Genomic DNA, 24,075 nt, shown 5'->3' on the forward strand with positions numbered 1-24,075 from the left:
AGCGCACTATGTGGATCTTGTCATCGGCAACCTGGGACACCTAGACATCGAATTCAACGTACGATTACACCTGGACACCGAAAACTATGAAGCGCATTATCTGGATCCCGTCATCGGCAACCTGGAACTCGTGGACATCGAATTCAAGATATTAATACACGTAGACACCAAAAACTACGGAGCGCACTATGTGGACTTCGTCATCGGCAACCTGGGACACGTAGACATCGAATTCAACGTATTATTACACCTGGACACCGAAATCTATGAAGCGCATTATCTGGATCCCGTCATCGGCAACCTGAGACACGTGGACATCGAATTCAAGATATTAATACACGTAGACACCAAAAACTACGGAGCGCACTGTGTGGACCTCGTCATCGGCAACCTGGGACACGTAGACATCGCATTCAACGTATTATTACACCTGGACACCGAAAACTACGAAGCGCACTGTATGGACCTCGTCATCGGCAACCTGGGACACGTGGACATCGAATTCAAGGTATTAATACACGTAGACACCGAAAACTACGGAGCGCACTATGTGGACCTTGTCATCGGCAACCTGGGACACCTAGACATCGAATTCAACGTATTATTACACCTGGACACCGAAATCTATGAAGCGCATTATCTGGATCCCGTCATCGGCAACCTGGGACATGTGGACATCGAATTCAAGATATTAATACACGTAGACACCAAAAACTACGGAGCGCACTATGTGGACCTCGTCATCGGCAACCTGGGACACGTAGACATCGAATTCAACGTATTATTACACCTGGACACCGAAAACTATAAAGCGCACTATCTGGACCTTGTCAACGGCAACCTGGGATACATAGACATCAAATTCAAGCTTGATTCATAAGAATCGACTTAAAAATTCCCTAGCGGCACTTTCTGCCAAGCATAGAGAACCTACTTTTCCGTTGACTCAATATTTATTATATATATACCTAATTTTTACTTAAATAAAAATCTTCCTCCTGACCGATAAGTTTGTCGACCTAATTTTGAAATACGCGCGCGATATCGAAACTGGCGATACCTGCGCCGCCAGCGTCGAAAAAGTGAAAAGGACGTTTCTCTGATAATCATAATAATATTGAATGAGAGCGTTAGGAGGAGTATCTTAAAAATAAATTTTCACATTTGGACTTTGCGTCGCAATATCTCCGCTCGTAAGGCACGTAGCGGAATATTATGAGAGAAACCCCCCCTAATTGGACCCCAAGCTATCGATCAAGCCTACTTAGAACTTGATCCGTTCACTCGTTATCGAGATCTCAACATCTCGGGTACTCGCAACCCGTCGCGTCGCGTAAAAGAGTCACGGTCGGTCTCGCTCCGCGTGTACTTGGCGCGAGACACTGCCGTGTCTCTTGATATTGTATTATATTCGGTTAAGAATGAGGCAAAATGCGCACCATGAAAACTTAAAAATGCCAAAACACAATCTCGTAAAAAAAAAATTTCTAAATGGACCAAAACTTAAAATATACTTTACTTTTTTTAATGCAGTTCTATGTTTTTACCCTTGGTCCTTTATACACGTATAGTTGCGGTAAGGAGTAGTTGCAACACTTAAAAAAATTAAACTTATTTTTAAAAAGCTATAAATATAACTTACAACTATAACTTATTTTTCTAAACTTATTAAAAAACAAAGTGTCGCAACTACTTCGACCGCTACCCAACAGGATCTTCTATACACATACAATCACTTCTCTGTTCTATTTTTTATTATTTATTCAATGTTTCACTCAAATATTTATTTTATTTCATATTTTTCTTCATCAAGTTTGCAATATTAAAATTTAGATTAGTCATCGTAATACGCGTGCGTCTGCCACTTCTGTAGATCGCAGCGCCGCCCTTATGGATACAAGTCGAAATAATTTATGGGTCGTCAGATGAACTCCCCCCACCACCTTCGTTTCAAGACCTGTATGTAAGACCGTGTTTCAAACAGTTCTTTCATTAAAATATAAAAATATTTTAATGCAAAGTGGATTAGACCTACTGGGGACACTACTTAAAAAAAAATGCGCCATGCTATCTACCGCAAGGTGGTGTGGAAATGATAGCGCTCTATCATTTTCTTGCCACAGAAAAAAAATTATTTTTTGGCTCGCGATCTTATATCGCGATTGCTATTCATGCACAATTCACACGCAAAAAATATCATTCCAGTGCTAAGAAAACCAATTACTCCATTTCCCTTCTTTTAACGGTCATTTTCGCAAAGAATATTTCATTTTTATAATAATCTTAAAATACACTCATCACTCTCTTTACTTAAAACAAATAATATTCTAAATTCTAATTGTGTAACTATTCAATTTAATATATAAAATTAAAACAAAAATTTTATTTGCTTATTATTTTGACTTTTCTTTGATAAAATAGTATATTGTTTTTTGAAGGAGTATAAATTCTTTTTTCCAGTACATGATAAAGACTTTTTCTAAAATTTGTGATGAATACATTTTAAGATTATTATCAAGAAAATATTCTTTCTTAAAGAACCCCGTTACTTACCAAAAAAAAAGTAATTCCAGAATTACGATTGTGTGTACATAATAGAAATTCAAGTATTAAAATTGCGTACATAAGTAAAATTTGGGAATTACAATTATGTACATAATTTTAATTCCCGAAAATTTTTTATGTCATAACGTAAAATAAATTCAGAATTAATATTTTGTCTAGACATAATTGTAATTCTGCATTTTCAATTATAGCTTAATAATAATTCGATAAATTATAAGTATGTCTAGACATAATAATAATATCTTTTCTTTAAGTATCGATTTAATTTGATAGAATTTTTATGATGATATTAAATAGTAAAATGGCGTGCCGTATACGCACACGTAAAAAAATATCATTCTAGTGCTAAGAAAACCAATTACTCAGTTTTATCTTCTTTTAAGTAACGATGATCTTTACAAAAAATGTTTTCTTGATAATATTACTTAAAATAAATAATATTCTACATTCTAATTATTCAGTTCTTCAGTTAAGAATACAAAATTAAAACAAAAATTCAATTTGCTAATTATTTTGATAGGAGAAGTCAAGGCTATGATGGTCAGACGCAGATCACAGTGCGTAATATCAGAAATAACTGATTTATTCGTCGTTTTGATACATTACATCGATCCGTACGTTTCGGCTCAGCTTTAACCCATCTTCAGCAGTAGTTACAGAAGTTAAGTGTAAGAAAATGCTGGCTATGGGCGCGCGGAGATGCCCGGGAAGGGAGAAACAGCAGAGAAGCGCGCCAGCGGGACGGCGGCGTAGCGGAAAAACGACGACGAGTGGGAGACCCCGCGGAGGAGGGGCGCCCAGCGTGTTCAGACGTGTTCGAGCGAGCAATTGATACGGACGAAAAGCGTTTCTTGTTAGCGAAATACTGCCTTTTATTGACGAACGAATAAATACTAATAAAATCTTTCTTACGATATTAACGTGTTTCTAACATATCAGAAGTGGGATTACAAGGACAAGTACGTGCCTTAACTCGGTCGATTACGATAATTCACGCGGATAATATGGGACGCCATAAGTCACGTCGTGAATCGGATCGACACGACGAAAAACGTAGAAGACACCATTCTCGACATGGCTTAGAACGTAGAAGGCACCGCTCTTCTTCGTCTTCAACGGACGGTGACAGAGCATGGAGGAACGAACGATCAGAACGTACGGCAGAAAGTTTAGATCAACGGTCGTATTCGAGTCATTCGAGAGGTGCTTGTATTCATAAGGGGGATGAGTTGCTGATCCCCATATTTGACCCCTCGAAGGATGATTTGGTCATCAAAAAATGGATAGAACATGTAGATGATTTGGCGACGCTATATGAGTGGGACGACCGAGCGATTATGAGATTGATTCCAGGACGATTGAAGGGTCATGCACGCCAATGCCGCCAATGGTACGATCAGTGATCGGCAAAAATTCTGTTTTTAGTAATGATATCGGCGATTATTTTTAATTAATCAAAAATAAAAAATTTAAATGTTTTTAATTTTAATTAACAAAAAATTGGTAATTAATAAAATACTAAGCTCTAAATTTAAAATAATTATTAATTAATTGAAAATGTAATACTCTGTTTAAAAAATTAATAAATAATCAGAAATATATTGCTCATAATTTAAAAATTGGCAATTATATAAAATAAATTGTCAGTTTTTTAAAAAATTACACATTAAAAAAAAATATTTTTAATTTTTTAAAAAATTAGTAATTTTTAAAAAGTAAATTATTTGAACAATTAGTAGATAATTATTAAAAAATATATTACTAATTCTTTAGAAAATTAGCATTTATTAATTTGTAAAGTATTCGTTTTTAAAAGTACATGTGCGCCTGCGCACAAGCCTGCATCGTATCACATTCGTTTTACGGCTGTTTATTAATTGTCAAGGGAAAGGGGTAGACTTAACTTCAATTACTCGGCGTATTTTTAAAGTGTGCTGAAGTGATCTGTATTGTTATTTTAAGCAAATATCTTTTTATTTGAAAATACTACGTAAGAATTCTCAACGTGTCAATTCTCAACATTTCTCGCTTATTCTCCATTGGAGAGAGTTCTTATTTCTACCGCGACGGTACGTCGTCACCGTCAACGCGGAGTTTTCGGCTCAGGGACCAGGAGCTTTAAAGAGCATTACATCAAGGAGAGATGATAAATAATCTTGATTGAAAACTTGAAGAATAAATACGCTGTATCTGCTGATACGTTTATACAATATTAATATGTAAGTAATAATTAATAAATTATTCTTGTAAGTCAAATATGTACACATTTATTACCGTGTTGACTGATTTAATAATAACTGTGTGATAACAAATATAATTTTTTAATCATTGACTTCGCTTTATTTAGTACTTCTGAATATAAAATTGAAACTTCAAATACATTCATATATTTACAAAAATTGTATGTTATATGCACACTCAAAGAGAAGGAAAATTTAAGAACAACAACTTATACTTATTAATATAATCTAATAAATATCGACTAGGTTAATATTAATAGATATATTTTCTCACAAATCTTCACAATTATTTTTTTAGTTGTTCAAAGAATGTTGGCATTCTTAAAACAATTTTTCGCTTTATTATTAATGTGTAAAATAAGTGTAATCAAGAACTTTATGATGTTCCCTTTGTCTTGCCTAGTATCTCTGATTGTAATATTGTCAGTTACCTCATGTTCATGCTTGTTTTTGCCAAGACACCTTGTTTCAGAGTCAAGGATAAAAAATTATTTTTATTTAATTGTTAATTTTCTGAAAAATTAGAAAATATTTTTATTTAATTACTAATTTTTGGAAAATATTAAAAAATATTTTTTTTCCATTATTTTTTAGAAAATTAAAAATTATTTTTATTCAATTATTTATTTTTGAAAAATTAGTTATAATTCTCGATTTATTATTAAATTTTCTAAGAATTAAAAAATAATGTTACACATTAATAATTTTTGTAAAAATAATCTTTTTTTGAAATTATTTACAAATTGTTAGGTAAATAAAAATAAGTTGAAAAAATTTTTTTATTTTTTTGGCACTTAATATTGTATTTTGGCTTATTAATGATTAATTTGACATTAAAAAATAAATAATGAAAATTTTTTTTTGCCGATCACTGGGTACGATGCACGGCCACGATTAGCTATTACGTGGAGAGAGATGAAAGGATCATTAAAACAACAATTTCGTAAGTCCGTTCCATTTAGCAAATTATTCAAGAAAGCCGCAAATTACGAAAGTGTCTCTGGTCAGGCACTCGGGGATTATTGCTTTCAGAAATTGAATAAAATGCGTAAACTAGACATTGTCATACCGGATAAATATCTTATTGACGCGGTTATCGGCGGAATCGCGGACGAAAACATTGCAAGGACGGTGCGTTCTGCGCAACATCGCGACGCTAATGAACTGTATGCGTACATGACGACGTTAGATAACCTACCGCAAAAAGAGGTTAAGAATAAAGTCGCCGCGAATGTTAAAAATAATAAGAAAGATTGATTCCCGAAAGCGCCGTCTGCAAAACAATCACACGTCGGTAAAGATGAGAATACCAAATCGCCGGATGATAAAGTCATCGCAAACGATCGAATCGAGTGTTATAATTGCGGGAAGGCCGGCCACATCGCTAAAAAGTGTCGCATGCCACGCATAGAGTGTGAGAAATGTAACCGGTTGGAGCATCGTGCTGATAAATGCTCGATAAAGAAGGACGTGAATGCCGTGAAACTTGTAAATGTCTCGCCAAATTTATACGAAAGATCAATAATTATTAACGGGCATAAAGTTAAAGGATTAATTGATACCGGGAGTAGTTGTACGCTATTACGGATGTCAGTGGTTAAGAAATATAATATGGTAGAGTCGGTGATGTCAGAAACCGTGTTGAGAGGATTTGCTGGACAGATCACGACGAGCAATCAGTCGACGCCTTGCGAAATTAGAATCATGGACGCGACGGCGCGAGTAAATGCAATCATTGTACCAGATAACCATCTTATTTATGACGTTTTATTGGCCGTGATTTTCTGGAACAAGAACATATTGTTACCATTAAGCATGGAAAGAGACTAGCGTTCAAACAGTTATACCCACGCTTAACGATAAGAGTGAGAATATCGTTGATATCAATTTTTTAAACGACACAATCAAAATTAATACGGGTACCGTTAGTGACGACGCGAGACAACGGTGCGTAGATCTGATACGGGAATTTAGGGACTGCGTTGCATTCTCGATTAAAGATTTAGGGAAAACGGACACTGCTTCGTTGAGTATCCGTTGTACATCTGATGTACCTATAGTTTATCGTCCGTACCGTTTGGCCGATAGCGAAAAACGGATGGTAAGGGAGATCATTCAGGAATTGCTAAATAACGGTATTATTCGGGAGTCAAGTTCGCCATATGCGAGTCCTATCTTATTAGTCAAGAAAAAGAATGGCGAGTACCGCATGTGCGTTGATTATAGGAAGCTAAACGCGGTTACGATAAAAGATAAGTACCCTCTGCTTCTGATCGATGAGCAAATTGATAGGCTAGGTGGAAATCGATACTTTACCGGATTAGATTTAGCATCCGGCTATTATCAAGTACCTGTGGCAGAAGACTCGATCGAAAAGACGGCATTCGTGACACCGGAAGGTCACTATGAATTTCTACGCATGCCATTTGGTTTGTCTAATGCACCTGCAGTTTTTCAGAGACTGATGAATAAGGTGTTGGTCGATCTGAAAAATTCAATAGCCTTTCCATATTTGGATGATATAATTATACCGTCCAATACCGTAGAGGAGGGCATGACAAGACTACGACGAGTACTGGAAACTTTTTATAAGCATCGCTTGACTCTAAAATTAGAAAAGTGTTCTTTTTTTGCAGAGTCCATTGAATATCTAGGTCGAGAGATAAGTGCGCAAGGAGTCCGGCCCGGACTGCGCAAAGTAGAAGCACTAATACAGATGAGGAGACCTCAATCAGTAAAGCAAGTCCGTCAATTCTTAGGATTGGCCAGTTACTTTAGGAAGTTTGTCGAGAACTTTGCAATAACTGTGGAACCGCTGACGAGGCTCACAAGGAAAGATGTACCTTGGATATGGGGCGAGGCACAAGAACGAGCGTTCAATACCATCAAAGACAAGTTAATGGCTCGACCGGTGTTGACGATATTTGACCCTACTAGGCACACTGAAGTACACACAGACGCGAGTGCGATTGGCATAGGGGCTATGTTATTACAAAAAATCGACGGTAGGATGACGGTGGTAGCGTATTACAGTAGGCAAACAACCGCCGACCAACGTTGTTATCACTCTTATGAACTAGAAACGATGGCGGTTGTGTTGGCACTAAGATATTTCAGGGTATATCTGTTAGGTATACACTTTAAGATTGTGACCGATTGTAACACAGTACGCTCAACTTTCGCGAAACGAGATTTGTTGCCTCGGATTGGTCGGTGATGGCTCGAGGTCACTCGAGGTACAGGAATACACCTTCGACATTGAATATCGTGCGGGTTCTAAAATGGCACACGTGGATGCCCTTAGTCGCAATCCTGCTCAGCTTCCATTAGAAATAGCACAAATAGATATAACAGAAGGCGACTGGGTATTAGCGGCTCAACTACAGGACGAGCAATTGTCACGGATTCGGTCGATTTTATTAACGGGAAAGTCCACGCACGAGACCAAACATTATTTCAATGAGTACGTGATTAAAGACAACAAACTACATAGACGCTTAGGGGACAAACAGACTGCGTGGGTAGTACCACGCGATGCACAAATGCAAATTTGTAGACTGTGTCACGACGACGCCGGACATTTAGGCGTCGAAAAAACCTTAGAACGAATCAAGCGTAATTATTGGTTCGCAAGTATGAGGCAATTTGTGACGAAATATGTGAGCAGTTGTCTAAGCTGTGCATATTATAAGCATACGGTAGGTAAGAAGCAAGGTAAGTTGAACAGTATTGAGAAGTTTCCAATACCGTTTCACACAATACACATAGATCATGTAGGACCGTTTGAAACGAGTCGTAAACATAATAAGTTCCTTCTTGTATTAGTAGACGCTTTTACTAAATTTACGATTATAGAGCCGGTGAAGAGTCAAAAGACATGTTACGTAGTTAAGGTCCTGACTAATCTTATTCATTTGTTTGGAGTTCCAAGCAGGATCATAAGTGACAGAGGAACTGCTTTTACGTCCCAGGCATTCCGGATGTTTTGTGATAACTATGGAATCAAACACGTGCTAAATGCAGTAGCAACCCCACGGGCCAACGGGCAGTGTGAGCGATATAATCGGACGATCATACAGGCGTTGGCTACTACGACGGCCAGACTGGATTCTCGTGATTGGGACACTGTTGTTAAGCAAGTGCAGAGTGCGTTGAACACGGCCCATAATAAGGGCATTAATACCACTCCGATGATGGCACTTATTGGATACAACACTAGGAGTGCTGCGGAAGCACCGTTGCTGTCCCAAATCCAGGATGTAGTCGATCGTTTGGATCTAGATGAGTTGCGGGCTGATATCAAGACGCACATCAGTCAAGAACAACGGGCGCAAAAAGAACGTTACGATAAAACGCGCCAAGATGCTAGAAGATATAACGAAGGTGATCTGGTGCTAGTACAAATTACCAGTGATCCAGCGACTGGGAGTAGTAAAAAGTTACATCCTAAGTTCAAAGGACCGTTCCGAATTCGGAAGGTACTTATCAACGACCGCTACGAGGTTGAGGACCTAAGGGAAGGACGTCGACAGAGCAGAACGGTCGCGGCCGCTGATCGTATGAAGCCCTGGATTACGGTCCATGAATAGTGGGTCATCGATCGGTTAATACGAACTGATCTCTTCGGAGTCGGTTAATACGAACTGATCTCTTCGGAGTCGGTTAATACGAACTGATCTCTTCGGAGTCGGTTAATACGAACTGATCTCTTCGGAGTCGGTTAATACGAACTGATCTCTTCGGAGTCGGTTAATACGAACTGATCTCTTCGGAGTCGGTTAATACGGACTGATCTCTTCGGAGTCGGTTAATACGGACTGATCTCTTCAGAGTCGGTTAATACGGACTGATCTCTTCGGAGTCGGTTAATACGGACTGATCTCTTTGGAGTCGGTTAATACGAACTGATCTCTTCGGAGTCGGTTAATAAGGACTGATCCCTTCGGAGTCGGTTAATACGAACTGATCTCTTCGGAGTCGGTTAATACGAACTGATCTCTTCGGAGTCGGTTAATACGGACTGATTTCTTCGAAGTCGGTTAATACAGACTGATCTCTTTGGAGCCAGTTAACACGAATTGACCTCACCCGAGTCAATTAATGTGGTTTAGTTTAGAGTCAGTACGCGGCACTCTAAAACAACTGTCACGACGATTATTATTGGAGTAATAAATACCAATCAATATCCGTAAATAAAGGGAGTATAACTGAGTTATCCGGATGAGGTCAAACAATTAGCAGCAACCAAGGCGGTCATTAACAGAGGATGTCTGAGGACAGACACCAAAACAGGAAAGGCCGAATGTAAGAAAATGCTGGCTATGGGCGCGCGGAGATGCCCGGGAAGGGAGAAACAGCAGAGAAGCGCGCCAGCGGGACGGCGGCGTAGCGGAAAAACGACGACGAGTGGGGAGACCCCGCGGAGGAGGGGCGCCCAGCGTGTTCAGACGTGTTCGAGCGAGCGATTGATACGGACGAAAAGCGTTTCTTGTTAGCGAAATACTGCCTTTTATTGACGAACGAATAAATACTAATAAAATCTTTCTTACGATATTAACGTGTTTCTAACATAAGTTACACGTTCTCCGTACCGTATGGTGAGTTTCCTAAGGGATCTTTTTAATATCTCAACATTAATTGAACAAATTTACAGATATGGATCAATTGGTCTATGTTTCTGATACTTTGAATCAGTAAACTCACCATACGGTACGGAGAACGTGTAACTTAATTTCTGTAACTACCGCTGAAAATGGCTCAAAACTGAGCCGAAACGTACAAATCGATGTAATGTATCAAAACGACGAATAATTAAATCACTTATTTCTGATATTACGCTCTGTGATCTGCGTCTGACCCTCATAGCCTTCTCCTATTTTAATCTCGACGGTCCTCATATTATTTTATTTATTATTTTGACTTTTCTTTGATAAAATTTCATTATGTTCTTTGAAGAAGTATAAATTCTTCTTTCGAGTACATAATACAGACTCTTTCTAAAATTTGTACATTTTAAGACTATTATCATGAAAATATTCTTGCTTAAAGACAACCGTTACTTACTAAAAAGAAAGGTAAATTGAGTAATCGTTTTTTTAAGCAGTAGAATTGATATTTTCTTGTGTATGCATGTGCACACATATGTACATACGTACGCACAAAAAAATTTTCTATGTTGTTAGAAAATTTTATTTCTATTTAAAAAAGGCGAGAAACTATCATCGCTTAGGACAGGGGCCCGGCGTTACGCGCCGCTCGTGCGTAATCATCGCCGCTTGTAGTAAACAACTGCCCGCGCACCGACCGCGGGGCGGCCGCATCTCGCCGCGCGCTTGGATTTGGCGGAGGGCGGGCTAATACGTCGATTTTTAATCATTAATAACTCGTCAACTATCGCGAAAATTGCAAAATGGTACATGAGTTTTCGACTCAGTTTGGCTCGCTCTATCTAAATATGAAAAAAGTACCAAGAATTCTGGGGCACCCTGTATAAAGTGTAATTAATACACGTGTAAAGTATGTACTTTCGCTTTTTCTATATTTTTAATATATATATATATATATACATATGCATATATCATAAAGCGTACGTGACTATATAATACACAATGTACTTTTCAGGTTATATCGAGTAATACACGCGCAGTAATAAATAATATAAATAAAGTATTTTCTCTACATCTGGATAAAGTTGTGAGTAGAAAAAGTAATATTACTGATCTATTCCGTGTTTTAATTCCATTTAATAGTTGAAGGGTTAATTGATACATTATTAGATTATGCCATGGTACCTCCGTTGAGACGGTGGAAACCGTTCCTTGAGCTCTTGCGAAAACAGCAAAGGCGACGAATCCGCACCCTTGTGCAAGCGGATCTCGATTATTTAGCAAATGCAGCGAATAATGCTGCGTCTAGTCCTTCATGCTCACCGCCAACAACTCGTGCTTCTAATATTCTCAATGACGTTTGTCATCAAATTGATGATTTCTTTAATAATCTTGAACGCTTTGATGACGCAGATGATCTCAATTTGCTAATCAATGAAAGACCGACACTGACTAATACAGATATCCAGATGAAGAATCAGTCTCAATCGATTATCACTTGTCCCACTAGTATAACTGATCTTCAAAATTTTCTTGCTTATTGGGCAATCCAAAACAAAATACCTCAATCCCTTGTGAACAATCTTTTGAGAGGGTTAAAGAAATTTGGTCATTCTGAGCTTCCGTTTTATGCCAGGACATTATGTGACACGCCAAACAGAATTGATATACAGGCTCTCGCTGGAGGTATGTACTTATATATGTTCATTATGGCTTAGAGAGAGTACTGAAGGAACAGTTGAGATACAGAAACTATAATGTATTGCTGCATGTTCGCGAAATCGCTGATTAATCCCGACGATGAAAGCGGGATGAGAAGGACGCGCGTGGAAGGTGTTCACTAATTATTCACTTTATTTCCTGTGTAACTCAGACCACAGTCTGAGCCGTCTTTAATATGAGAAGAGATATATACAGTCTGACCTGAGGGTGGTGGGCAGTCTTTCGGATTTCACTAAGCATAAGAAGTCCTTGTATAAGAAGTCTTTGTGTATCGTTCGTGAGTGGGCGAGGCAGCTATATTAATTGCCGTCCTCTTCGATGAATCGCCCGTGAGCCGGTGAGACACGTGGCGGTCGGCACTCGCGCACATGTGAGCCTGAGTCGTCGTGTTGATGTATCCTGAGTAGAGCTGGATGTGTGGTCGCTTCACATGTTAATGCAGTATCTCAGCAGCTGTAATCACAGCGGTGGGCACTTCAATGTGTATAGTCACAATCAAGATGCACAGAGCACACATCGTGCGTCTGATCACTGCGCGGCCATTTGCACAATTGCCTCGATCGCGAGGAAGACGTTGGCGATGAGCGCGCCCGTGCGGGCGCGAACTACCGCGGTGATGCGGAGTCGATATCCGATCGATGCTGCCATCTGATCGGGCGGCGCAACGGTAACGGAATCTCGAACATTCCGCCCGCCATCAGCAACCTTGTTGATGATTCCTTACTCTTGATCCTTCATGCGGTTGAACTGGGCACTATGGCAAGCTTGGCACTAGGCCGAGTGAGTGTCGTGGTGGCGGTCTTCAGGGTAACCACCCTGGTGAGTCCATCCTTGCCGGGGTGCAAAGCTGTTACTCTGGCGAGTGGCCATTTGCACGGTGGAGATCGTTCGTCGGTGAGCAGCTCGATGGAACCCACCTTGATGTTGTTGTTGGGATGATGCCACTTGGATATCGCCTGCTGGCGTTGCAGATAATGGGCCGACCATTGTGCCCAAAATTGTTGAATCCGCTGCTGGATGAGTTGCCATCGAGATAGTCGTGAGGCTGCTATGTCAATCAGAGATGGCTCGGGTATGGTAGTGAGTGGACTTCCAATGAGGAAATGACCTGGTGTGAGCGCTGAGACGTCTTCAGGGTCGTCACTCAGCGGTTCTAAAGGCCGTGAGTTGAGAATGGCCTCGATGTGCGTAAGCAGCGTTGTGAGTTCTTCCGTCGTGAGTAGAGTTTCCCCGATAGTCCGTCTCAAATAAAACTTGACGGATTTCACCACCGCCTCCCACTTGCCCCCCATGTGTGGAGCGCCTGGTGGATTAAACTCCCATCTGGTGCAATCACGTTGTAAAATTTGAGCGATTCGTTGATGTTCTTGGGAACTCTGGATGAACATCTTCTAGAGCTCGGCGTCTGCTCCAATGAATGTTGTTCCGCAGTTCGAATACATGGTCTGAGCAATTCCCCTTCTGGCGGAGAATCTTCGAAAGGCTGCTATAAATCCTTCTGATGAGTAGTCACTGACTACTTCAAGGTGAATTGCGGAGGTGGAGAAGCAGACGAACACACAGATCCATCCCTTGCATGTCTTCGCTCCTCGTCCTTTCCAAGGTTTTGATGATGAGCGGTCCGGCATAGTCAACTCCTGTGGGAGTGAACGGACGTGACGGCGTAACCCGAGAGAGAGGTAGTTGGCCCATCAGTTGATGAGCACGGATCCCCCCCCTGCCGAGCACACACGACACACCGCAAAATATGAGACTTCACCGGAGCCCGTCCGCCGATGATCCAGTATGTTTGCCTGACATGAGCCAATGTCAGCTGTGTTCCTCCATGCATGGTACGCAGATGGGCGTGTGAAATGATCAAGGTTGAGAGCCGAGAGTGGCGGGGCAAAATCGCCTGATGTTTGCTGTCTTGAGCTAGTGCTGAGTGGTTGAGGCAGCCGCCAACTCGGATGATCCCTTGAGCGTCTATATACGCAGTCAATCGACTGAATGCGTAAGCGGTTGGGAGTCTCGAGTTGGCCGTGAGCATCTTGATCTCGTGCGTGAAGTATGCCGCTTGAGTAGCCTTAATCCAGAACAATCTGGCCTCCTCCAAAGCTGAGTGTAAGTCCAGTGGCGTGCGTCGGCACCTTCCCAGAAGCGATATAAATCTGAAACAAAGAGCTGTTATTTTCAACAACTTGTTGAGAGTTGAGTACCTATATATCAGGTGCCAGTGATAGCCCGGTTGAGAGGCGGCCGCATGTAGCGCAGTGCCTGGCCGAGCCTCGAGTGCACTCAACTCGTCCGAAAGCGCGGGTTGTGATGGCCACGCTTCAGGGGTGAGTATCCACGGTGGTCCCGTCCACCATAATGAGTGGCTGTGGAGTTGAGCAGTATTTAATCCTCGTGATGCGCAGTCGGCTGGGTTGGACGTACCTGGTACGTATTTTCAATGTGCGTTCGCAGTGAGCTCTTGAATTTGAGACACTCGATTTCTCACGAAATCCTTCCAGCGCGATGCATGAGTTTTGATCCACGTGAGTGTCACAACAGAGTCCGTCCACAGGTGAGTTGCTGTGACGTTCAACTTCAAGGTGGCTTGAACGTATTGCATGAGTCTTGAGAGCAGCAGTGCTGCGGTGAGTTCAAGTCTCGGGATGGTGAGCCGTTTGAGCGGTGCCACCTTTGTTTTGGAGCACACCAATGAAATCGTGGCGCCATTAGAGCCGTGGACGGTGATAAATACGACTGCAGCCATTGCCAGTTGAGAAGCATCAGAAAAGCCGTGAAATTCCACTGACGAAAGGCCCTATGTGGTTTGAGAGGTGCTACCTTGGTTGTACCACCGAGGTATTGAGAGCTTGCAAGCTTGTGAGTTCTTTTCTGATAATGAGCCACCGTGATGAGAGCTGGGATGGCAGTGGTTTATCCCATTGGAGCTTCATGTAGTCAAAGCTCCTGCAAGAGCATCTTCGCCTTGATCACCACTGGTGATACAAAGCCCAGTGGATCGAGTTTCTGAGCCACTTCAGACCAAGCGAGGCGTTTGGTGAGATGATCGGTGTGCAACAAGATCCTTGTTGAGAATGTGAATAAATCTTCTTGGGGAAGCCATCGTAATCCGAGTCCTTTGGTTACGCAATCGTCAATGTCGTTTGTGAGTCCTGGTCCTGTTCTGCTTGAACCGCAGTGAGTTCGTCTTGATAAGTCGCGTGCCACCTTGCTAATGGGACGCCGCCCGCCATGTACAAGTCCGTTGAGCAGTGCTGAATTCTACTACTTGCTGAAAGGTGTTGTCGCCTCCAGAATTGTCATCAACATATCGATCGTTGTTAGGTGATATGGCACTTTATTGAGTTGTTCATCTATCCAGCGAGTCCGTTGTAAATCTTAGTCATCGTCATGCACGTTGATCTGCCTATACTCCTTGGTGATGTCAGTGGCAACTAAATGCCGAAATTGTCGGATCCAGAGCAAAACATCGGTGACGTCTAAATGCAACTTGACTCCCGTGTGCATAATATCATTAAGGGAACGGCCAGATGTAGATGCGCTCGAGCCATTGGATACCACACGTACATTCGTGGTTGCGCTGTCTGGTTTAAGCATTCCGTGATGTGGCAAATGATATTGCGTGTGCTGACTGGAAGCGGGTGAAGCTTTCTTCATGTGATTGAGATCTCGATATTCCGTCATGAATTGGTGATACAGACGTCTATAGTTGTCATCTCGGGAGAATCTTCTTTGTAAACCTTGCAAACATCGATGCGCAGTAAGATACGAGTCGCCAAGAGTATCAAGTGATGATTTCAGGGGTAGTCGAACTGTGTATCGACCTGTTAATTCCCGTGAGACAGTACTCTTGAAATGTTCTTCACATTTTGTTCGTCAGGAGTAGGCTCAAGATTGTTGCTCGAAGGCACTTCTTCCTGAGTCCAAAATCTCGACAGTAGCTCGTCGAGAGCATCTTCCCTCTCCTGAACCGATGCATGATGCACTGTAGCAGATGCCGTTGATGATGTGTCGACAGGTCTGAGAACGGGCCATCCGAAAATTGAGAGCTGCGCAATTGGCATCAATGTATCTTGTTTGATGATGTTGGGCTTGATGATCTGCCCATATGAGTCAGCTCCAATGATAATATCCACTGGCCGTGGTGTTAGAAAATCTGGATCAGCCAAGGTCAACTTGGTGAGATACGGCCATTCCTGTGGTGCAGCGTTGAAAGATGGCAGGATGTTTGTTAACGTCTGCAGAATGTGAACTTGAATAATGACGTCTGATCTTGAGTGAAGTGGGAGGAGCTTAAGCAATGCAACCTCCTCGTTCCTCGCGTTTGCGTCGCCTTTCCGCCACCAATTCCAGTGATGAGAATGACGTAATGATGACGGGTGATGTTGAGCTGGCGAACGAGAGATTCTGAAACAAAGGCAAGTTCTGAACCTGAATCAATGAGAGGCCATACGCATTGAGTATGAACAGATGAACTGATCTGAGCCAGGGCCGTAGCTAGTAATGTTGAGTGCAATGAGCGGCCAATGATGAGTGAGCGACGATTGCACCATCTTCCTATTGAGCTGACGCAGCTGAGCTGGTGATAGGCTTCGATGATGAGTCGGTCTGATGTGCCTCATGCAGCATCGTATGATGTCGGTGGGCGCACTTCTTGCACCTACGTGAGCTCTGGTATGAGCGGACGTTGTGACGGCCGAGGCATTTGACCCAAAGCCTCCGTAGTATGACTAATTTTTGTCGATCGTCGGTTGAAAGATCCCTAAATTACGTGCATATTACAATGAAGTGAGTGCCGTTGCAGAAATCGCACGAGTAGATTAGATGCTGCCGTGCGGGCCGGTTGAGCTGCCACATGCTGGGCTGTCAACGTGCGCTTTGCTGTTGAATGAGCGCCGACGGCTATGAAGCTTCAAGATATGCATGCTCCTTGAGAAACGCCTTGTTCGCTTCTTCGAGATGCATTGAGATTTGGATGACCTCCTCTAACGGCATGTCCTCTGCACAAGTTGGCAGCGTGTCGCCAATATTCCGCACCGCCGCCAGTCGGTTCAGTTAGGATGAGCTCCGTGGGCAAGCGCACGGGTGAAACCTGGCGTTCCGATGTGCGAGCCGGTGGTATCTCGAGCTGTGGCATCATGGTGTCCGTACCGCCCGTACCCGCCTTTGCGGGTTCCGTCATGTTGAGCCGTCCCTGAGCTGCGCACGATGAGAAACCTGAGAAATGTCGAGACACGTATGAGAAACACTGCATGAGGCGAGAACGTTCGAGAGACGCGTTAGGACAACACTACGCGAATCGAGAATCTACAATGTCATGTATTGAGCACGTGAACAAGTCTACTTTCACTCGCGGGAACGCGTGAGCATGTTTTCGTAACACTTGCGAGCGCGCGTGAGAATGGCTGTACTTCACTCGCGGAAGCGCGCGATAATGTCCACGTGGCATGTCGTGGAAGGCATGCCCTGTTCATATGAGATGTGTCCGAGCTACACTGTAAGTTCCACGCATCCGGCTCGAAGGACCAAATGTTCGCGAAATCGCTGATTAATCCCGACGATGGAAGCGGGATGAGAAGGACGCGCGTGGAAGGTGTTCACTAATTATTCACTTTATTTCTTGTGTAACTCAGACCACAGTCTGAGCCGTCATTTAATATGAGAAGAGATATATACAGTCTGACCTGAGGGTGGTGGGCAGTCTTTCGGATTTTACTAAGCATAAGAAGTCCTTGTATAAGAAGTCTTTGTGTATCGTTCGTGAGTGGGCGAGGCAGCTATATTAATTGCCGTCCTCTTCGATGAATCGCCCGTGAGCCGGTGAGACACGTGGCGGTCGGCACTCGCGCACATGTGAGCCTGAGTCGTCGTGTTGATGTATCCTGAGTAAAGCTGGATGTGTGGTCGCTTTACATGTTAATGCAGTATCTCAGCAGCTGTAATCACTGCGGTGGGCACTTCAATGTGTATAGTCACAATCAAGATGCACAGAGCACACATCGTGCGTCTGATCACTGCGCGGCCATTTGCACAATTGCCTCGATCGCGAGAAAGACGTTGGCGATGAGCACGCCCGTGCGGGCGCGAACTACAGCGGTGATGCGGAGTCGATATCCGATCGATGCTGCCATCTGATCGGGCGGCGCAACGGTAACGGAATCTCGAACACTGCAGCGTAATGCTGACACGGAAATTTCTGTGATTCTCCAAATTAACATTAATATCGATGGACTACCTCTATCAAAGAGTTCTAAGAGTCAGTTGTGGCCCATATTAGGTAAAGTTGTTGGAACTCAGTTTGTCGAACCATTCGTTATTGGAGCGTTTCATGGAAGTAAAAAGCCGTCATCCGCTGCTGAATTTCTACAAGCATTTCTCACAGAGTACATGAAATTGTACTGTTCGAGATCCGTCGAACTTTCCTACGCGAAACATCGGCTCGAAAACATTATTATATTTAACATCGAGAAATACCGATGTTTATGTGGTTCGAGCTCTGTCGAACTTGTTCGAAACATACGTTCCCCGCGATCCCCGCGCCCTCGAAGCCCATCGATCGCGATCACGCGTTACGAGAGTGCTCTCTTATTTGTCGAAGCACGGAAACGGCTGTTGTGACGCGTGATGTGATCATACGGACGAATAGCGATTCAGCTCTCATCGCTCGTTTGTTCCTGAAAAACAACCCTCTTGAGTAAACGGCGAACTCGCTCGCCGGACAGTCAGTCGTTGCTAAGGATTCCTAGCCTCAAGTCGTGGGCCAGAACTCATAGCCGAAACTCATAGTCGCGTATCAATCTTCGTCTGAAGACAGCACGGCTCTCTCCGTCTTAAATCGCTGCTTGAATCGCTACTCGCTTGTTTCGTCTTAAAGTGCGGATCAAAGTTACTTATATTTTTTCATTAATTGTGCTACTTAGCGAGGGGTCCGCAAACTTCCGGTCGTGTTCCGCTCGCGATCGTTCTTCTGCCGCGCGCTCAAGATCGTTCGACGCGTACACTCAACGTCATTAATGCCTGGTCCACTAAAGTTAATGCATTTTGGAACGCATTCAAAACGCGTGCAACGTTCTAACTATTCGTGCACCGTGACTGATCGAGAAACGGCAACGCTGTCCCCAGCTGTCTTTTGGCGCACATATTTTGACACAACGACGACGTAAGTTTGAAATAAATATACAAAGTGACAAGATATATTTTTAATTTATTTCAATTATATAATACTGTTTGTGCTTTTTTGCAGAATGCAGGAAATACAGATTCCAAATATATTGGTAAGTCTATCAGTGCAAATAATACTGTCGCTGACACAATATTATTTATGAATGAATGAATGAACGAATGAATGAATTAAATTATTAATTAATTAAAAATTTATTCATTCATTTATTCAAAAATCATATCAGTTTACAGTTTGCTTGCTCGGAAGCTGAGTTCATAGTACGTGATTTATTCATTAATTTAATAATTTATTTACTAATAATTAATTAAAAATTAATTAATTAATTAATGTTCCAAGGATAGCTGTGTTTCAAGTGCGACAAATAATCGGTGCGCAGTTAAACAAGTTGGAATATATATATATATTTATGTATGGCTTTGATTCTAATTTGATTAATTAATTAATTAATTTACTCAAAAATCATATCAGTTTACAGATCGCTTATTTGGGAGCTGAGTTCATAACGTGATTTATTTATTAATTCAATAATTTATTTATTTATTCTATCATTAATTATTAATACATAAATTAATTAATATTTAATGATAAAATAAATAAATAAATTATTGAGTTAATAAATAAATCACGTTATGAACTCAGCTCCGAAACAAGCAATCTGTAAACTGACAGGAGCTTTTTCTATCGAATGAGAGTTGATGCGGCATTAGATGTGACAGAGACTGATTTTGTTTCAGAAGCTGCCAAAGAGTTCCTCGAGCGTTATAAAGCCAGTAAAGAAGGCAGGAAAAAGCAGTTACCAATATTGTCCCTTAAGACGTGTCTATCAGGTAAGTCGCAAGACAAATACTTGTTTATGAAAATGAACGCTGGTCTCTCTCAATTCATTTATTATAATATTCTTTATTTATAATATACTTACTTCTTTATTTTTAATATTCTTCTATGATTGATTTTGTTTCAGAAGCTGCCAAAGGATTTGCAGAATCAAAAATATAAGGAACACAAAACAGATATTAGCAATTAGGAAAATAAATTATGTATCAAATAAGTAACATTTACTTCGCCAGTCAATAATTAACACAATTGAGAATTTAATTGACTATACTGCCAATGATTATAATCGTGATAACCATTATAATCGTCGTGACAAATCGTCACCGAATTTCGACCAAGGATTCTGGTCATTCTAAAGTTGATGTAATTTTAGATACTTATAATATAAACATCTTAATTACCCTGGCTGAGGTAATATTTTTCGCAATAAATGTAATTATTTAATTAAGATGCTTATATTATAACCGTCTAAAATTACATCAACTTTAGAATGACCAGAATCCTTTGTCAAAATTCGGTGACGATTTGTCACAACGATTATAATCATTGCCGGTGTAGTCAATTAAATTTTCAATTGTATGAATTACATATTGTTAATAAATTTTACATGATAATATTAAAGTGATGATATTAAGTGTAATATTGAAGTTACAATTAGAGCTAAAATAAATGTATTTTTTCAAAACCGTGTAAAAACCTTTTTATTTATAAATAATACATAAGTATTAATGAACGTTACATTTCCCAAATTATATAGATTTCTCTTTTTCATACTTTTCTCTCGTATCGTCAAAAAAAATTAGAAAATATTGTGTCTTGCGAAACATATGTTTCTCGCCACATTAACTCATTAGTGTAACTATATAGAAACTACAAGTTAAATCTTGAATAAATAGTAAATTATATTTTTAAAAATAAAACGTGCAATGCATTTGTGGTAAGTGCATATTTACAGAACATTCAGCTGGAGCTACACTTTTAACTTCTATGCAGACTCCGTCTTTGAACCCGGAAAACTTGGCGTTATACCAACACCAGTCAGTCTATCTCGATAGCTTACGAACTTTATATTAATTAATGCAAGTAATGTTTATAATCATCAGTAATAATTATATTAAATAACTTTTTTTTATTACAAAATCAACATCAGATAAATTACATTACTAACAGTGGATGCTCTGGTAAATTTTTAATATTATTTTGGAGAGAAAGTTAAAAATTTACCAGAGCATCCACTGTTAGTAATGTAATTTATCTGATGTTGATTTTGTAATAATAATAATAAACATATCGTGTATATATATATATATATATATATATATATATATATCGTATGTCTTTTGTTACATATTGTTTATAAGGTTATAATAAGTCCGGTCATGGAGCGTAATAGATTTGCAAATCTTAGAGAAGGAGACAGGGGAAGAATAGTTAGTTTATATGAAGCAAGATTCAGTAGGACAGAAATTATGCAAATAACTGGATACAACAAAAAAACCGTTTACTTATGGATAAAGAAGCATGAAGAAGGAGGAGTACAGAATTTACGGGATTATCGGAAAAATAATAGACGTCCAAAAAAAAACAACACCTGAACAAGATCAAGAAATTGTTGAAGCTATCGATGAGCATCCTTTCGAAGCAGCTGCAACAGTTTTACACGACAGGAATGTAAATATTTCTGAAAGTACGATCAGACGCCGTTTACATACTGCTGGTATTTATTCGCGTCCCGCAGCGAAAAAAATTGAATTGAAGCCAGAACATCGAAATCGAAAAATCCAATTTGCAACAGAATACTTGAACTTATCTCAAGAAGAGTGGAACAAAGTAGTTTGGATGGATGAGAAAGTGTTTTCATCCGCAGAAGATGGACGATATCTCGTTTGGCGACCTCGTGGAGAACGTTTAAATCCAAAATACGTTCTTCCCAAAAGATATGGTGGAAGAATTACGGCAGGATTTTGGGGAAGCATGACATTGAGTGGACTAATGGATATTGTAGAAATAACACCAAGAATGAACGCCGAAGAATACGTAGCAATTCTAGAAAACACATTAAAACCAAGCATTAGACGTATTTATCCAGAAGAACACCCACACAGCACATAATATTGCAGAAATATTGCAGTAATATTGCAATATTGCGGAAATATTACGTATTACAATGAAATATTTCAGAAATATTATTGATGTATTACACGTTTTTAAATAATATTGAAATATTACAGTAATATTGCTGCAATATATTGTTGAAATATAATACTTTAAGTAGCAAAATAATGTCAAATGACATTTTAATGACATCTTATTGACGTCATTAAGACGTTATTAAGGTATCACACAATCATACGTATTGCACAGATAATATATACCAGTTAAAGAATTTTGGACTGAAAGAAAGAAAAATCTAAATCAAAAAATGTGATGAAATCAAAAGAGACTGACTTGTACTTTTGGGGAATAAAAGTGATTAAGATAAATTTTATAATTGGTGGTATTTAATTTTATAAACTTGTTATTTGTTTTGTAATAATAAAAGGTAATTATATATACAATTAATTTTTAATTAAGAGCCAGTAAGTAAATTAATAATAAAATAAATGGATAAAATTTAAAATTTATATTTTTTATATAATCAATATTAAACTTTTCAAATTACGAGTTTGTCACACGAATAAACAGAACGTTTCTGAGTGCGTAAGTGGAGGGAAGAACGCTAGTGTGTGTGGCTATGCGCTTGGTCGCAACACCGACCCCCACCATTCCCGATCTTCTCTCGCTGTCTCTTGCATGGCTCCGTGGGATCACGCAATCACGTGTACGACACCGCACAGAAACTATCGTGTTAATTTCAGGTAATTTTTCTTTATTTAATAAATATTGTTCACACACAAATATATTTTTAAAAGTATTTTTGTATAATTATTACTAATATGTACATTGTACATATATATTTGGCGATTTGTCTTTAAATCCAAAAATAAGGATTACGTGGCATAATGGTCTGCAAAAAACCACGTTAATATCATAAAAACCATTTCAATGATCATCTTAAAATATATATATTTGCCTTTATAACCTTATTGAACGAGTCTCTAATGAAATTATTTATTAAAGGATTCATACTTAAATCTTGAAGCTAACTTAACCTCAAAATTTTTAACAGTTTAATCCAACTAGAGCCCTTATTTGGAGATACGTGACTGAAATATGCCGATCCCAAATCTCCTAAAAAGCAGTTTAATCATTAATTAAATGATTTAACCATAATTATTTAACCATTTACATGATTTTATAATAATTATTGTTCTTATGCTATATATATGTTACAGTATTGCTTTCCATCAGTGGATGTTTATGCAGTCCAGAGCAACACCAAGCAGTTTGATAAAAAAGCAAATGATTTATTTATTAAATATGTAAGTAAGAAAAAGTTAAATTTGATATAAACCATACTTTCTAATTTTAATCGTCAATACTGAAAATCCAAAGTATACGTGTAACATCAACTACAGATTTTCAGTATATAGATACTGAATATGACAATACAGATTCATACTTAACTTACTTTTATGTTTAAAATATATAATTAAATGTAAATAATAATTACTGTTTTTGTATTATGTTGCAGTGTTACGTTGCTTTCCATCAGTGGAAGTTCACGCAGAGCAGCACCAAGCAGTTTGATTTCTATCAAACTCTTCTGAGCGACAACTTTATTTATTAGATACATAAGTAAGAAAAATTTAAACTTGGTATAAACTGCGTTCCAATATTTTAATATCCAGTACTGAAAATCTAAAGTGTATGTATAACATTAACCATAGATTTTTAGTATAGACAGTGAATATCGGAACACGTCATACTTAACCCCGTACTCTTATGTTTTAATATGTAATTATGTATGAAATAAACAGGGTGATTTTTA

The 24,075-nt window shown here is 39.7% G+C and overlaps 2 protein-coding genes and 1 long non-coding RNA gene across 5 annotated transcripts; 2 read left to right on the forward strand and 1 right to left on the reverse strand.

Moving 5' to 3' along the window:
• Nucleotides 1–10,921: 10,921 nt before the first annotated feature.
• On the reverse strand, nucleotides 10,922–18,169 carry LOC143904733 (uncharacterized). Of its 2 annotated transcripts, none has more exons than XM_077419609.1 (2): nucleotides 14,552–18,169; nucleotides 10,922–14,493 (listed from the first exon to the last, which is right to left on the reverse strand). In XM_077419609.1, exon 2 carries the CDS (start codon nucleotides 13,519–13,521, stop codon nucleotides 12,868–12,870), a length of 654 nt encoding a protein of 217 aa, XP_077275735.1. In that variant the 5' UTR covers nucleotides 13,522–14,493; nucleotides 14,552–18,169; the 3' UTR covers nucleotides 10,922–12,867. The 2 variants fall into 2 exon arrangements, with proteins under 2 accessions (XP_077275735.1, XP_077275734.1); XM_077419608.1 differs by having other exon boundaries at nucleotides 10,922–14,283; nucleotides 14,416–18,169.
• A 471-nt stretch (nucleotides 18,170–18,640) lies between these two features.
• LOC143904734 (uncharacterized) lies at nucleotides 18,641–21,351 on the forward strand. 2 transcript variants are annotated; one of them, XM_077419612.1, is made up of 4 exons: nucleotides 18,641–19,286; nucleotides 19,371–19,401; nucleotides 20,048–20,137; nucleotides 20,272–21,351. In XM_077419612.1, the coding sequence occupies exons 1-4, from the start codon at nucleotides 19,141–19,143 to the stop codon at nucleotides 20,332–20,334; spliced, it is 330 nt and encodes a 109-aa protein (XP_077275738.1). In that variant the 5' UTR covers nucleotides 18,641–19,140; the 3' UTR covers nucleotides 20,335–21,351. The 2 variants fall into 2 exon arrangements, with proteins under 2 accessions (XP_077275738.1, XP_077275736.1); XM_077419610.1 differs by having other exon boundaries at nucleotides 18,761–19,286; nucleotides 20,045–20,137.
• A 483-nt stretch (nucleotides 21,352–21,834) lies between these two features.
• Nucleotides 21,835–24,075, forward strand: LOC143904764 (uncharacterized). The gene is made up of 3 exons (XR_013259037.1): nucleotides 21,835–23,002; nucleotides 23,480–23,566; nucleotides 23,779–24,075. It is a non-coding gene; the product is annotated as an uncharacterized LOC143904764 (long non-coding RNA).

Source organism: Temnothorax americanus, unplaced genomic scaffold, assembly GCF_048541705.1.
Source record: "Temnothorax americanus isolate GAGA-0224 unplaced genomic scaffold, ASM4854170v1 Scaffold57, whole genome shotgun sequence".
NCBI classification, from domain to species: Eukaryota; Metazoa; Arthropoda; class Insecta; order Hymenoptera; family Formicidae; genus Temnothorax; species Temnothorax americanus.

Bases quoted from the DNA above. Each gene is read 5' to 3' on its own strand.
- LOC143904733 (XM_077419609.1), bottom strand. From the start codon at position 13,521: ATGTTCATCCAGAGTTCCCAAGAACATCAACGAATCGCTCAAATTTTA.
- LOC143904734 (XM_077419610.1), top strand. From the start codon at position 19,141: ATGCCTGGTCCACTAAAGTTAATGCATTTTGGAACGCATTCAAAACGC. The intron at 19,287-19,370 runs GTAAGTTTGAAA...GCTTTTTTGCAG, and splicing joins TATTTTGACACAACGACGAC to AATGCAGGAAATACAGATTC. The intron at 19,402-20,044 runs GTAAGTCTATCA...ATTTTGTTTCAG, and splicing joins TACAGATTCCAAATATATTG to AAGCTGCCAAAGAGTTCCTC.